At 33.0% G+C, this 17365-nt stretch overlaps 1 protein-coding gene across 1 annotated transcript; it reads left to right on the top strand.

Moving 5' to 3' along the window:
* The first annotated feature begins 1180 nt into the window (after nt 1–1180).
* LOC131596191 (26S proteasome non-ATPase regulatory subunit 11 homolog) lies at nt 1181–6263 on the top strand. Its single transcript, XM_058868776.1, has 2 exons — nt 1181–1337; nt 4743–6263. Exon 2 carries the CDS (start codon nt 4764–4766, stop codon nt 6027–6029), a length of 1266 nt encoding a protein of 421 aa, XP_058724759.1. The 5' UTR covers nt 1181–1337; nt 4743–4763; the 3' UTR covers nt 6030–6263.
* The last annotated feature ends 11102 nt before the right edge of the window (nt 6264–17365 follow it).

Genomic DNA, 17365 nt, shown 5'->3' with positions numbered 1-17365 from the left:
ATAATAGGTGAATTCTAATTTACCCACCTCAAAAAGGTGGGTAAGGTTACCCACAGTGTAAAATGCATTGAAAACATCAAACAATTGTTCTATATATAAATAATTAAATAGATAAAAATTAAATGGTGTCATCTGATTAGTGGAATGTACACTACCCATCTTTTTGTGATGGGTAGAGAAATTGTCCCCTTAATAATATATTTCAGTTTATTTAAATTATTTATTTAACCAATAACTGCGTCGAATATTTTAAGAGCCACTGAAAACATATGAGAATGTTTTATTTTTATGTAACAATTTTATTTTGTAATCAATATTTTAATAATAATAATAAGTCACCAAAACAAAACTATTAAAATAAAATAAATAAATTTGATGCAAAGAATAACATAGTGATACCAAACAACAAAATCATTGAAATAAGGAATTAACGTTGACTTCAATGAGAATTCAATTCAATTCAATTTTTTAATTTATAGTAAATATTTTAATAATAATTATGAAAACTAAAATTAAATAAAAAATAATAATAGAAAATATCTTGATATAGTGATGTAATTGTTATAAATTAACATTAATAATAATAATAATAATAATAATAATAATAATAATAATAATAAAAAAATATTAACTTTTAATAAATATTTTAGTTTTTAATCCTAAAGCCTGGGCATCGCACGGGTCAACGTTCTAGTTGGATTAAAAATTTGGATGACAGTAGAATATTGATTCAGACTAAAAAAAAATTGATAGTCATATAATTACAATCATACATTAAAAGACAGTGAAAAATAATAAAATGTGCTCATTTTAGTGATAGAATTAATACCAAGTGAGTATCAAATATAAAATAGCATTGTGTATATATACATTTTAAAAGATAATGACATTTTGACTTGTTTAAATGGTGATGCCTCATTAAACTATAAATTAAAAATATAATAAAATATATATTAATATCAAGATAAAGTAGATTTAATTAAAGCATGTAATATTATTATAAAATAAAAATATAATCTTAAAATTCGTATAGTTGAAAAGAGAAAAAAAGAATAGCGGAGAGGGTGCTATAAATAACAAAGTGGGTGCAAATATTAAACTTTAAACATAAAGTAAGTTCTTGTCAAAAGAAGGCCTAGGCCCAAAATGATAGATAAGCCCAAAGTAATCGTTCAGTTTCGCACTCCAATATTCTTCTTGTATTGAGCAACAAGTAAACCCAATATTCTTTCTTTCACCTTCTTCTTCTGCATCTTAACACTAAAACCCTTTGGCTCTTCCTCCGTTACGATCGTCCCAAAGCATTCTGGTTCTTCTTCCTCCTCCATTTCATCCAAGTATGTCCTTCTTTATTTTTCAATTTCTCTGTTCCTTGGGGTTTTCTTTTGTTCTATTTTATTTTTATTTTCATCCATCATGAATCTAGGTTTCTTAATTTTGGTGCATATTGCTAGAAATTGTTGTATCTTGATTTTTTAGTTAGCTTATGTGAGTGGTAATTTCAATTTTAAGTTGATTTTGCTTGTAACTGTGATATATGATTAAGTGGAAGTTTTCTGGGATTTGTTTGGTACTTGTATTATGTGGTAAGGAGAGTAGATCAGATAGAAAGAGGTTAAACAACTAGAGGTAGAGGAAAACCTAGAAAGACTATTAGGCTATGTTTGGGAGTTTGGAGGGAAGGGGAGGGTTTTAAAAAATAAGAAGAATTGGGTGAAAAGAATAAAAGGATTTTGAGTAGGAGGGTTTTGGAGGGTTTGGTTTTATTCATAACACCAAAAACCCCATAAAATGGGGGAACTCAAAAATTGTATTGAAGGAGGGTTTTGGAGGGTTTTGAAGGGCTTATATAAATTTTCCAAATATCTTTTAGGTTGTTATACTATTTTGAAAATTAAAAATTTTGTAATGATTATGACTCTTTTATCACTCTAAACAAAATCATTTTTTCAAAAAATGTCAAATATTTCTCTATATTTTTTTAAAAATTCGTTTTCGGAAGCCTTCCCCTCCCCTCCCCTCCAAACTCCCAAACATAGCCTAAGAGAAGTTATTAAGAAAGACCTCGAGATTAACGATTTGAATAGAAGTATGGTCTTTGAAAGAACATTATGCGAAAGTTGATTTATATTGATGACCCCACTTAGTGGGATAAGGCTTGGTTGTTGTTGTTGTAGTAGTAGTAGTTTTTCAACGTCACTAGAGTGCTTGTGGTGGGATTCATATTTCAAATCACCAATTGGTGTGTGCATTGATATTCCAGCTAAGGGCAAGCTGTCCCAGTAGCCCGTTACCTTTATTGTGTGGGCTGGGTTACTCCCCTTAGTCATTCTGGTATAGCTTTTGATTTTTTTCCAGATTTGATTTTACTGTCTCGAATAGATGTATGAAGTATCTCGAATAGATGTATGAGGTGTCTCGAATAGATATATGAAGAGGAATGCTACAGAGTAGGAAGGACTTGTTAATGCTTATATTGTTTGTGTTTTTGTGGTCAAATTTCTCTATGTAAGGAAGGAGAAAACAAAACAATGTTGTGGAAGCTTTCTAGAAACCTAACCAAGTAATGCGGTGATAAGTGGTATGGATGCACACAGTAGGATAAGGGGTTTCCATTGTCTCTTCTGTAATATCTTGTTATCCTAAAGTTTCCCATTCTCTGGTATTCCCTCTGGTTGAAAATTATTGTGTATTGCCTTTTAGAGCTAAGTGATACTTGTGTATTGCCTCACATCAATGCTCTTTGTGTTATCTTTTAGCGAGTCTAATTAACGTTCTTATAATTATGACTATTTTATAACATGATATTGTGTTATATGTAGGTTTCTTTCTAAACATTAACGTGTTTGCTCGGAATAAAAAAGTTTATTTCCTTTTGTTTAAGTTATGTTCCATATTCTATATGTTTGCATCAAATAAATAAACAATATTTAATTATTTGTCCATTTAGAGTAGTAGAACATTCAACATTCTATTTCTTGAAATTTATTGTTGAAGATAATTTTATTTTGGTCAACGATTCATGGCCAGTCACCTTTCTAGTCAAGGATAATCTGTTCTGTCTATGATGTCTGTTCCTTTAGTGTGAACATAAGAGGATATGATTCTTTTAAAAATGTAAGTCCTTCTCATGGCATTGGTGATACACAGATATAGATGAGAGTTTGTATGGTAAAACTTGTGAGGGTGTGTACTTGAACTTAGGTCACCCTATGCTGTGTCTTGTGCCGTTCTCTTTTCTCTCTTGTCAAACTCAAATGAGAAGAACCAAATCTGAATAGTCAACCAGTTATTGACTTTGATGAGTCAGTTTAACCGTTTGAAATCGTATTTTCATTATGTACCACGTATTGATTTGTGACTGTGTCCTAGGTCTCTCTATTTGCATGGTTTAGTATTATTATACATGTAGAATGATGTGAAAACCCCTTTGCGATTTCTATTTCAAATTTATATTAGCGTTCTTTTTATACTTTTATCTCTTGCATAATTAAACCGAAGTAAAATTTGATGGATCTTATGGCTGATAGTTGACTTGACGTTACCTTCTTTTCCCTTGTATATATATTTTACTCCTTTAAGTTTATTTATCTTTTTGCTGTTTTTTCTGTTGTACTTTGTGTGCTTTAATTTGTCTGGTGAAGGTAGTTGAGTTTTAAGATGGACCAGGAAACAAACATTGCTAGTTTAAGTTAGAAGTCAGGGAGGAGGTGAAATCATGTTATTTGGTAGTTGGTAGATTATGTCGATATGTACTAGGCCAAGGTTTTCCAGATATTTTGGGCAATGTTGTCAATGATTACAATTAGTACTTATCTGCTTTAAATTGCTGCAATTGTGAAATTTACATTGTATAAAAAGTTTAGACTTTTCTCAACGTACCCTTCTTACTTCCCAAACCATCCGGTGGGCTGGGGTGGCAGCCTCTTGCACTGTTCCACTCTTTCTAAACTGATATCTGCAGTTATTATCTGCCTTTTGACACTAATATATGCCTTGCTGTGCCGGCATTGTCTGCTTTATGACAGGCCACAATTGGCTTCCTTATGCCACTGACATTTGAAAACATATTTAGTAGTGCTACCATTGGAATAAGGTGGATATTTTAACATGACAGAACCTTACTCATGATGTCTGTGTTAACCTGCCAAATTTTCAATACCTGTATAATTAGAAAGATTATTAAAATCCCTTCAATCCATCAACCTTTTTTTTTTTTCATGCAATCCATTATTTTTCTCTTCGGCAGTAATTCTTTTTACCCTTAAAAAAAATCTAGATTCTAGACCAACACTGGTCCACCATCACATGCACTCTGTTTTCATCTCTCTGCCATTTGTCTGTGTTTTGAGTTCATTGTTTTGTGTCATGACTCATTAGTCGTTAGTACTAGTAGTGTTAGATGTTTTGCATTGACCGTAAGGTTTTGTTTTGGGATCTTATTCTTTCCTCTTTAACTAGTTTTGAAATGTAGTGCAACTTGATATGTTTCTATCCATGTTTCCTATGATCATCTAATGACATTTGACCTGCTTCAGCTCCCCTTACATTATATCTCGTAGATTTTGAAATTCAACATATAACTGTTTAAATAGGTCAAAACATTAGATATATTTTGGGAGACTGGTGGAACAGTTCTAGCAGTGAGATAATATTTTCATTCAACAATCGACAGTAATAATACACAATTTGTTGGCTTTCAGCTTTCTCTCTATTGACAAAATGTTTTTTTTTTTTTGCAGAACTTTGTCTTAGTCGCAGCCATGTCTTCATTTCTTCCTGCCACAACAGACTCCATTGCTCTGGCATTGGAGGCTAAAGACCCATCTGAGGGCATCTCCATTCTTTATCGTGTACTCGGGGATCCTTCTTCTTCACCAGAAGCTCTGCGCATGAAAGAGCAGGCCATAACAAACCTCACCGACCTTCTAAGGCAAGAGAATAGGGCAGAAGATCTGCGCAGCCTTCTCACTCAGTTGAGGCCATTCTTTTCCTTGATTCCCAAGGCAAAGACTGCAAAGATTGTGAGAGGAATAATTGATTCTGTTGCTAAAATACCAGGAACATCTGAGTTACAAATTTTACTCTGCAAAGAAATGGTGCAATGGACTCGCGATGAAAAGCGTACCTTTCTGAGGCAGCGGGTTGAGGCAAGGCTTGCTACTCTTCTGATGGAAACTAAGGAATACTCACAAGCTTTGACTCTCCTTAATGGCTTGGTCAAAGAGGTTAGGAGACTAGATGACAAACTCCTTCTTGTAGACATAGACTTGCTCGAAAGCAAGCTGCACTTTTCCTTAAGAAATCTTCCCAAAGCAAAAGCTGCTCTCACAGCCGCAAGAACTGCTGCAAATGCTATTTATGTTCCACCAGCTCAACAAGGTGCCATAGATTTGCAGAGTGGAATTCTTCATGCTGAAGAGAAGGATTACAAAACTGCATATAGTTATTTCTTTGAAGCTTTTGAGTCTTTCAATGCTCTTGAAGATCCCAAAGCTGTCTTTAGCCTAAAATACATGTTGCTGTGTAAGATCATGGTTAGTCAAGCTGATGATGTGGCTGGAATCATATCTTCTAAAGCAGGCCTGCAATATGTTGGACCTGACTTGGACGCAATGAAAGCTGTTGCAGATGCTCATTCCAAAAGATCCCTGAAATTATTTGAAACTGCTTTACGAGACTTCAAGGCGCAGTTGGAGGAAGATCCAATTGTTCATAGGCACTTGTCATCCTTGTATGACACCCTTTTGGAGCAGAATCTTTGCAGGTTGATTGAACCATTCTCAAGGGTTGAGATTGCACATATTGCTGAACTTATCGAGCTTCCCATTGATCACGTGGAGCGGAAGATGTCGCAGATGATTTTGGACAAGAAGTTCGCCGGGACATTGGATCAGGGTGCTGGATGCCTTGTTATCTTTGATGACCCTAAAACTGATGCTATATACCCTGCAACTTTAGAAACCATTTCTAATGTTGGGAAAGTTGTGGACAGTCTCTTTGCTAGGTCTGCCAAGATTATGACATGAGATCTTTCCTTCGGGTTGTCTCATTTGACATTTGAACTACTGATACTTTTGTTGCTCTTCTCTTAATGATATGAGTAGGAAAGCATTTGCTTAGTTTCTGAATTTGTCAAATTCAAAGATATTTTTAGCTTTTGAATCAGTTGACAGTGATCACTAAACTATTTCATAATGTGTTTTGATATTAGTTCTTGAAATTTACATGTATGCAAGAGTTTGTATCGAGGATGTTTTACAGAGCCTTTTTCTTTCCTAATATGCTCTTTTTTGGAAAATTTATTTTGGAATTCAGTTATGATTGATTTTTAGAATTGGTTTTTTGATAAAAAGAGAGTATAACATTTTTACCAAAATACTTTTATCGTACATTGGTTTATTTATTTTTATTTAAGTATAAAATATAAGATATTAAATTGCAAGTTATGATATGTATTTATTTTTATTTAAGTATAAAATATAAGATATTAAATTGCAAGTAATGAAAGCAATATTAATATTAATTATATCGATAAGTGGAAGGGAAAAAATTATATTGAAAATTGAATGGGCAATATATTTTAAAACAAACTTTTAAAAATAAATAAGTCATTTTAAGACATACTAATAAATATAATTTTAAAGTCGATAAAGATTAATATATTGTATTAAAAGGAATTTAAATTCTATGCACCAATGGTGTAAAATTTTTTAGGGCAACACAATCATCCATGTGTTATTTTAGATGTAGTTTGACGAATACATTTACTCTCTGTCCCAAATTATAAGAGAAATTCACTTTTTAGATTAATTGAATATTTAATGTATCTAGTCTATATATAGATCAGATACATTAATTATTCAATAAATCTAAAAATGAAATTTCTCTTATAATTTGGGACGGAGGGAGTATATACTATTAGTGTACATGAAGTTATATTTTCAGTAAATCAATGACCAAACATTTGCACAATCAAATAAGATTAGAGAATTTTTTACTTCACTCCTTTGGGTTCTTAGGCACCATGTGTGCATTCAAAATTACCTTTGTTTTTGGAGGTGTATTTCCAGACGCATATTTTTTTATTTACCGTTGGTTTGTTCCGTAGGTGCATTACGGAAGCATTTCAGTTACGTATCTTCGAAACCAATTTTGATAAACTCGTGCCAGACTACTCCTTCCTCATTCTTAACTTTTCATCTTCCAACTCTCGAAACTCTCTCGAACCTCAAAAAATAATTTTTCACCAAACTTGCTTTTTTTCACTCGAGTTCGACACCGAGCGAGCATCAACTTCAACGATCAACACTCTCCAAATCATTCAAAGCTCAATATAATTGGTAAGTTTTTGAGTTTACAGAATATTTTCGAGTATTTCTCATAAAAGAGTTAGAATATACTTTTCGGGGTAGAAGTCCTTAGATAGTTTTAGAAACATAGTTTAGAGAAAATATATGTATTATTTGTTGTGTTAAACGGACTATTAGGGCTTAAAAAATTGGTTTTCAAGGGTTCCAAACGCAATTGTCGCGACTGATGAGTTAAGGAAGGTTCCAGAGGTGCATCTACGAAACAAGTTAACGTTAGGATATTTCTGTAGATGCAGCTCCGACGCGTCCCAGATGTTGCGTATGTTGGGTACTTTCGTAGTTGTATCCACGGAAGTGTTCCATATGTACATATCCGGAGTTAAAAAATATTGTTTTTCTTTTGTTTTTATAATTTATTTGTATATAATTCAAATTTATTGGTTATACCTTACATACATTATGGCTGACAGAGAGAACTGATGATACATGGACGGGTTGCACAACATGCATTTATCCGACATGCACAGAGCCAGATAGTGGAAGATGTAGCCAACGCCTCTGTTCCAGCTGTTCTAGTAGAGCCCACAATTGAGGCTACGTCACAACCTAGTGCACAGGCCCCGTCCACTTCCACTTCTTCATCCTGGAGGCGTCGAGATGCTAGTGAGGGTACATCACAGGCCCCGTCCTCCAGCCGACCTCGTCGGGATAGGTCTGTTCCACTTCCTGCAGATGATGTTTCCTGGTGCCACCTACAGAGGGTGATGATCCACTGTAGGAGGATATTGATGAGGATGCGCCTGAGGGTTTCATAGGGGTCCATCTGGTTTGTCATTGCTGACAAGGTACACCGACCATCCTCCTAGACATGTCTAGGATGGAGAGGTAACATTGCTCAGATTAATTCTTTTTTTTAATTGGAAATTTATTATTTGTAACATTGATTGTTACTAACATTGTTTTCATTGGAAATTGATTATTTGTAACATTGTAACATGAGGCATGGTTCCAGAATGTCCTTATTGCCTCTGGTCTGAAGAACGTTTGTGAGATTGGTTACAGCCTGATCCACAACGGGATGTTGATGGCATTTGCGGAGAGATAGCACCCTGAGACGTCATCATTCCATCTCCCACATGGTGAGATCACTATTACACTGGACGACGTCTCATGTCTATTGCATATACCGATCACGGATGCCCTCCTACGTTACGGTAGGATAACGAAGAAAGAAGCGAGAGAGCTTGTGGTTGAGGAGTTTGGGGCCGATCCACAAGAGGCACTTGAGGAGATGGATAAGACCCGCAGTGTTCATGTTAGGTTTTCATTTTTGAAGTAGAGATTTACTGAGGCGCAAGCTGAGGCACGACAGGCAGATGATGATCCAGCTGAGGTTAAAATACACATACAGTGTGTGCTGAGGTGTTTCTTTCTATATTTGATTGATACTCAACTATTTGTGGACACGAGCTCCACGTATACCGATGTCTCTTATCTCACGCACTTTTTGGATCCCACACGGATCTATGAGTACGGCTGGGGGAGGCTACACTGATGTACACCTATTCGAGGCTGCGACAGAGATGCCTATGGAAAACCATGAATGTCGCATGCAGCGGTTCACTATATATGGTAACAATCTTATATCCTTCTACTTTTTTCTCTACTTTTCATTCTATATTCGTGATAATGTTTGATCTGTTGTTTTATTTTCATTTCAGGGGTGGATATTCCAACATTTTTCTATGATATATGGCTGGGGAATGTGGTGGATTACATTGAGGACTGTCCACGTGCTCGTGCCTTCATCCCCCTTAGAGGGAACTAGGCGGCCGACCCTTACAAAGTCTATCTGGATCGCATGGTTGGTGAGGACACCTGTTACCCCGTCTATGCTGCTCACCATGTGACGCGCCCGTGATGACATCTCACTATTCTCTGGATGATTGGTATGCAGTTCGACTGACCCATAGGCAGATAAAAGAGATCTTTGCTGACTATCATAACCACATTGTACTGGAGAAGTCTCGGGAGACCAGAGTGGCGAGAGATTGGAGCTGCGTTGATGGCTATATCATGTGGTTCTTTACTGTCTCACACCCCTTTATGGTGCCCACTACAGAGGGATCACCGCCCATACTAACTCATTAGGAGATATTATAGGATCAGCAGTCTCAGATGGATCACACTCAGAATGTGCTGCCTCATTGTCGTCGAATAGTTAAGATAAGGAAGGTAGACATTGAGACGGGTTTCTTCCCTGAGGGGCCTGGTGTCAGGCGTATGGTGGATGACATGATCGAGGTGGCACATGGGGCACTTGTGTATCTTAAACATCGCGTCAGGACGGGTGAGATAGTAGATGGTAGATGCACGGGAGGAGACAGAGGAAGTGGTAGACGTATAAGAAGCGATAGAGGCAGATGAGAGGATGCAGATATTTTCTGGCACACTCAATAGTGAGTGCGATGATTATTTTGATGATGTTGATGTACTATTTTCTTGAATATGTTTATGACATATGATTATTTGATGATGTATATGTTGATATATTATTTATGTACTATATAAGATTGAGTAAACATATCACTATTTTGATGTACTATAGTTTGAGGCATTATTTTTTTGTACAAAAAAAATTAGAATTAGATAGTGAAATATAGTTGGTTTAAAATATAGCAAAATATTCTGGAGCTACATCTACGGATGTTTCCCTGAACTGAATTAAGTTAAATTTTTCCCAACGTTTACCATGTTTAAGATATTTCCGTAGAAGTAGCTCCGGAGAAAAGAAAATTCTGGACAAAAGAGGTGCTTCCTGATATGTATCTCCGAAAGTAGGGGCATTAATGTGATTGCGTCAGATAACTAATAGTATCAAGGGGTGGATTAAGAAATGGCCTAAAATTAACTTTTTTAATGTCATTTAAAAATTAATACGGTCTAGATCGTATAATTGAAAGATGGATTTGACACATAAAAATTAAGGTCATTGCTTAAGGCACCCTAAAGTTGCTTCCATACCTTCGTAAAAAATAAAAAAATACTTCTAAAATTTGAAAATGTATATTCAGACGTAGAGTTGCTTCCATACCTTCATAGATCGTATAGTGTTCAGTTATGAAATGTTGACCAACATTTATCTCGACAAGAACCGGTTTAACATCATGATTCACCTCATCTGGTTTAACATCAAGCTTCACTTCATATAGTTTAACATTATCCTTCACTACATCCTATTTTACATCGTGTACAACAACTTTAGAAAACATACTAGGGTGCACCATATCTAATAAGAACCAAAATAGGAAAATGCTTAAAAACCAGTAACAAAATATTTCTGATATACACATCCGAAATTATGGTAGGCGAGTTCGGATATGTATATCCGGACAAAGCGCAAATTTTTCCAGCTCAAACACAAGATTAATGCAAGTAATGATGGGTGAAATGAGGAAACTTTATCTTAATTCGCAGCTTATTTTGCTCCCTTTGATGTGATAAAATGTAAAAAAATTGGTTTGGAATCGAAAAGTTGGTTGAAAATATTTTTTTAAGGAAAAATACACTTTTTGGCCCCGTATGTTAACAACGGGGTTCATTTTGGTCCCTTAATTTTAAAAAGTTCCATATTGGTCTCTTAACTCTTCAAAACGTATCATGTTGGTCCTTTTCGTCTATTTGGAGATGAAAAAAATAAAAAATTGATCGCTAAATCAGTCGCTCATATGTTAAAAAGGACTAAAATTGTACCTTTTGAAAATGTAAGGGACCAATATGGAACTTTTTGAAGTTAAGGGACCAAAATGAACCCCGGAGTTAACATGCGGGAGGAAAAGGATATTTTTCCTTTTTTAATGGTTTTTGGCTATGGAAGGAGTTTGGAGTGATAGAGAGATAATCATGCAAGGTGGTCATATATAAAGAATTTTTCGCTGGAGACTTTCGGAGATACATCTTAGAAAAATCATTGAATGGTTAAAAAAATCTTCTGACTGAAACTGTTGCAAATGACTTCGGGGGTATGTTCGGATATGTATTTGCGAATTAACTTTGAGTTTATTAGGAGATACATCTCTGAACTAAATTTTGACAAAAATGGTATTTGGTGCGTTCGGAGATGCATCTCAAAAGACAGAATAAATCCAAGGGTATTTTTGCGTTTTCAGAGATGCGCCCCAATACATAAAGGTGTAATGAGAAATTGTCTAATTATACTAGGAAGCCTTAAAATTATGGGTTGCTCTTTCCACCTTTTCCCCATCAAATTATGAATGTCCCTATAGTCTGAAGATCATCTCCGGACGCACTCTTATAAGTCATTCTCAGACCCTATAAAATCAAAAATTGACGCGGCCGGAGATGCATTTTTAAAGGTACAAAAGGTTTGTGCAAAGATGCATCTTTGTAAACACCATTTATTCAAATGTTAGTGGGTGGTCTGGAGATGCATATCTGAACGCGTTTGTTTCATATCATCGAGCCAGACTTTCCTTTTCCCTCCTTCATTTTCTATAAATGATCAAAACAAAACATTTGAGCTCTCACACATTCAATCATCTCATCCATTCGTCCAAGCTTCTACCATTTGAACCCTTTCTCCTCATTTCTAGCATCTCATACATTCAAATTTCTCCTTCTCATTAATTCGATTTGGTAAGTTTTTCAAAAAAAAAAATCCTTTTATGTTTTGATTTTTAGTTAGTTGTATAAGCCAAATTAGTTGTTTTAGATACATTAGATAATAGTGCAAACGAAATTGGTATCCTACAAGAAATGCATTGAGATATTTTTAGAGGGTTAAGGCTACAATGGCGTTTCTGTCATGGTTGAGAATCACAGATTTGTTCAGAGATACATCTCTGAATTTTTTTGTACTATTTTTGGAAATACATGTCTAAATTATATTCGGGCTAAAATTTGGATGATTTTGTGAATTTTATTTTTACCGAAAAGACACCCCTAAAAATATTAATATTTTGCCAAAATAATAATAAATTAATTATGATATTATTATATATTAAACAAATATCTGTTACAAAAACATATGATTTCATTCAATTAATATAAAATAAAATAATATGAAACAGAATGTGTTTTTATTGATAAGTTTTTTTAAAAAATGAAATAGATTTTTTTAATATATATATATATATATATATATATATATATATATATATATATATATATATATATATATATATATATTATGAAATAAATTTTTTTCACCAATAATAGAACACATGACACATTAGTAAAACTTTAAAAAACACGAGATAAATATTTATTATTAGTAAATATAAAATAATACAAGACATGCATTTATCAATAATACATGTACGCTTATCAAAAAATTAAAAATTAAAAATAATAATACATGTAAAATTAACACAAAATAAACTATTGTCTCTTACATATTTATGGGTGCATCACGATTCAAGATCCTCATTTAACTTTAAAAATTGTAGGAGAGCTAGGTTAATGATAAGCTTAAGCAAGCTATTACTTTAGGTCCAATATATCTCACTCTACAACCTACTAATTTTATGACTTCAATACTAACAAATAGAGTTGGCTTCAATGTTTTTGCTTATGTCAAGCTCAAGCAAACTTTAATCATAGGTGTTAGGCAATTTGGTCATCATCTCCTTTTAGGATACAAAATTTGACTTGTTTTTCTTTGGTTTCTTCACAACTTGTGTTTAACTTTAGGGTCATGCTAACATGTGCTCTAAGGGCACATGTTAAAGATACTATAATTAGAAAAAGTTAAAAGTAATTAAATGCAATAAAGTCATATTTAAAGTTTCGATACATTGAATGCACGCGTTCCAACAAATTATTTCTATAAATATCTCATTAACTTGTGCCCTTAAGGCACATGTTAGCTTTTCCCTTAACTTTATTCATATTTTTGATAAACCTAGCTAATAGAGTTGGTTTCTTCTTAAAATACATGAAGAATGCTCAAAAACAATTATTGTTGCTATCTCTTTCTTGAAATAAATGATTCATTAATGGAGTAAAACACAATAATTTTAAATTTTTTATTATAATATTAAATATTTTTTAAAACTGTTGATTAATAAATATCAATAATTTGTTCATATTAATATAAAAATAAAAATAAATATTACCGTCAAAAATTAAATTATAAATTAATAATTTACATTCATTTAACTCGACTAATATATATAGCATCAATCCTCTAATAAATTTATTATTCAAAAAGGAGAGTAGTAGTTTAAAACGTTTAGTATATTGAGTGATGGTGATAACAAGAAAAAGTTGAAGTTAGAATACACAAATAATAAAAGCTTTCCTCATACTATTGAATTAAAAAAAGCAAAAAAAAAGAAAACATAACCACGTTTGCAACTTTTTACCACTATTTTGTTTTAGGTTTGGTGCTTGTCCCCATCAATCACCATATTATTTTAATAAAAACTTATACATTAAGAAACCAACTTTTAATTGTTGAAACACTAGTTGCCACTCTTTCTTTATGCCATTCATTCCATTGTCTCATAAGCCACATCTAAGATGGAGAGAAAATGCCTTTAATGCTTTTCCAAAAGTAAAGTTTTGAACGGTTTTAAGAGAGTTTGGAATTTGTACTTCCTCTCATTGAGTGGTTCATAAAATAATATTATTTTAGTGTGACAATGCTTTCTTAGAGCATCTCCAATGGTAGGATTTTTCAATGAGTTCTCCAACTAGACATCAATATAATAATTAAATATTGAATCAATTTGCCATGTCATAGTAGAGTTGCATTGCAATGCAACTAGTAAAAAATTGTGGTACCCAATCAAATTACTTTATGAGGTAAAGTTGTGGGACCCATTTGAATTACATCAATAAAATAAATATTAAATAAATTATTTTGAAATGATATGGCTGGTGGGACCCATAAAGAACTCAAAAATGGATTGCACCATTGGAGATGACCTTATATTTGTTGTACCATTCTATGTTGCTTAGCCACTTTGTCACTTTGTTATCAAAACTGTGGTAAATAGGAGTCTTAATGTTGTTGCCACCATTTGTTTTTTTATATAAACAAAACTATTGACATGACATACATATTTTTAAAGTAAACCATAGACAAAAGATGTGCTGTCTTTTTCTTTTTTTTTTTTCTCTTTCTAATGTGACCCAACTTTTGAAATTTTTTATTTACAATTCAAAAAATTTAGTGTACTTGCTTTAGAATTAACCTCAATTTTGATTTTGATTTAAGACTTTTCACAAGGAGAATTTGGATGTGTTACCGAGGTTGTAACTTTTGTGTAGAGCATAACTCCAATTACTATATTGTTTTTATAGTACTTATACAAGGGGGATATGTATGTGTAGCAACCTTAATATTTATATTAAGAATGTATGTTAGAAAATTATTAAGCTTCTCTAGTTGCACCACTTGATTGTTGAAGGTCACATGATTTTAGCTTTTTTTTTCCTCACTATTTATATTTGATCTATTATACCATATTTTTAAAATCAAATTTACGACGGTCAAATATTGTTGGGAGGAAATTGATAAACGCAACAGAATAATTTAACTATACAATATCTCACAAATATTAAATGCAACGATAATCAATAAACTACACAAAATAATATAATATGATTTTAGTGTAGAAAAACCTCTGTTAACTAGGAGTAAAAAATCACGGGATCCGTAGGTGGGATCCGTAGGCCACTTAATATCTCCATTATAATCAACATTAAGTACAAACTAGATTCTCTCTAACACTAGTTAGAGACATACATAAACATCATCAAGATCTACAATCAATCTTGGAATACAACAAGAATCAAGAGAAACAAAACAATCCAAAAACATCAAGAAATTCTCACCTCAAAGATAGACTCGACAGACAGACTAAGAAAGCTGAGAATCCAATTCCCTCCATTCAAAATATACTCTTATGAGTCATGAACACTGTGACAAAATTTCAGGACGACCCGACCGTTGGAATGGAGTTGCGGGATTTTCACTCTTCTTTCTACTTTTTCTTATTGTCTCCCGCATCTAAACCATATTCCTCTTTATTGGATAATAACAAAAGCTTACACACACATGGTGACATGGACCACTAACCCACGTTCATTTGGGTCACTCCAGATAGGAGGGATAGCCCAACAAACTCCCTCGGCCCACTAGTTGGAAGGCAACACCAATCTGGCTTCCGCACGACAAAACTCAAACTTTCCCCTAGGCAACACCTTCATCAACATATTCGAACCATTGTCATCGGTGTGAATCTTCTCAAGCTCCATCAACTAAGAATCTAATGCATCACGAATCCAATGGTAACAAACATTAATATGCTTCGACCTCGAGTGAAAGGAGGAATTCTTTGATAACTGAATGACGCTTTGATTATCACATAATAAGACATACTTACACCAAATTCCATTGCAAATTTCCTCAACTATAGAAACTCTTTTGACGCTTCCACGACGGCTATAAACTTCACTTTAGTATTAGAGTGTGTAATACACTTTTGCAATTTTGATTGCTAAGCCACGACTCCCCCGACGAAAGTCACCATATATCCTGAAGTGGATTTTTGATTATCTAAGATTTCGGCTAGATCTGAATCTGTATACTCAACAACCATAGGCTTCTTGCATCTCAAGGTTAACTTCAAATTTGACGAGCCACGCAAATATCTCATCACCACTCCACGGTCTTCCAATGATATTTTCCCGAATTTGATAGATAACGACTCACCATTCCCCAACAAGAGCAATATCCAGTCTTGTACAAAATATAGCATATATCAAACTACCAACAACTGACGCTTACATAATAATCTTCATACTCAACTTTTCTTCATTCGTAGATGGACATAGTTTATGACTTTTGAACATCGTCTTCTATAGCACCTACATCAATAATATCATTAGAATTTAAAACATTATCAACATTCAAATTCTCATTAGTTAAAGGCTCTATCTTTGAACGAAGAGATAGAGAAGGAAAGGTCGCAAAGCGGCATACTAAGATAAAAATAATCTAACAGGTCGATTTGAAATGGGAATGAAGTTTGAGGGCAGTGGAGCATCTCATAGCATATGTTACTTCTCTTACTTATTATATATGGGATCCTCTTTTTTCCTTTGGGCTAAAATAGTCGTACACACTCTAGTGGTAGAGTCCGAAAATCTTACTTTTTTTAGTGAAAATAGGAATGGAGTAACGAGTCAAGCTTACTGCAAAAACTAAAAACCATCTATAATATTGATATAATATTTTAATTTCTCTTTTTAATTAAAAATATAATAAATATATTTTAGAGATGTTAACAATTTATTTATAATTAATAAATATTCTATTTGTCTTTTCACTCTTATTATCACACAAAAAATGTTCATAATATATTTACAAAAAAAAATTATTAAAAAAGATTTTAATTTAATATTTATTATTATTTTTTTAGGTATATTAGATAATTAATATTAAATATGTTAATACTTCATAAAAATACGAATAAGTAAAAAAGAAATTCTATATATTTTATTAAATAATATTAGATAAATATTAACTTTAAATTCAGATCTCAAGTTATAAGTTATTACATACATCTATTAACTAAGGGCGTGTTTGGTTCAAAGATTCAAAAGAGATTTACAGGAATAAGTTATCTGGAAATAAAAATAAGGAAACTTGATTCTTGGGTATTTTAAAAAATATATATTTGACATATTATTTGAAATTTCTAGAAAAGTTAATAGTTATATTTTTTAATAAAAAATTTGGTCATGCTAACATGTGCCCTTAGGACACATGTTAAGGATACTATAATTATAAAATGTTAAATGTAATTAAATGCAATAAAGTCATATTTAAAGTTTCGATATATTGAATACACGCATTCCGAGAAAATATTTCTATAAATATTCCATTATCTTGTGCCCTTGGGGCACATGTTAGTTTTTCCCTAAAAAATTATATAAAATTTCATGGGAATGAACATTCTCACCTTCTTACGTAAGAATAAAGGCATTGGAATGGTAGAAGTGATTAGAAGTTATTTTAT

Source organism: Vicia villosa, linkage group LG4 (assembly GCF_029867415.1).
Source record: "Vicia villosa cultivar HV-30 ecotype Madison, WI linkage group LG4, Vvil1.0, whole genome shotgun sequence".
Classification (NCBI taxonomy): Eukaryota; Viridiplantae; Streptophyta; class Magnoliopsida; order Fabales; family Fabaceae; genus Vicia; species Vicia villosa.
The sequence above is the reverse complement of the archived record's forward strand: the minus strand, read 5'-3'. Positions and strand labels throughout refer to the sequence as shown.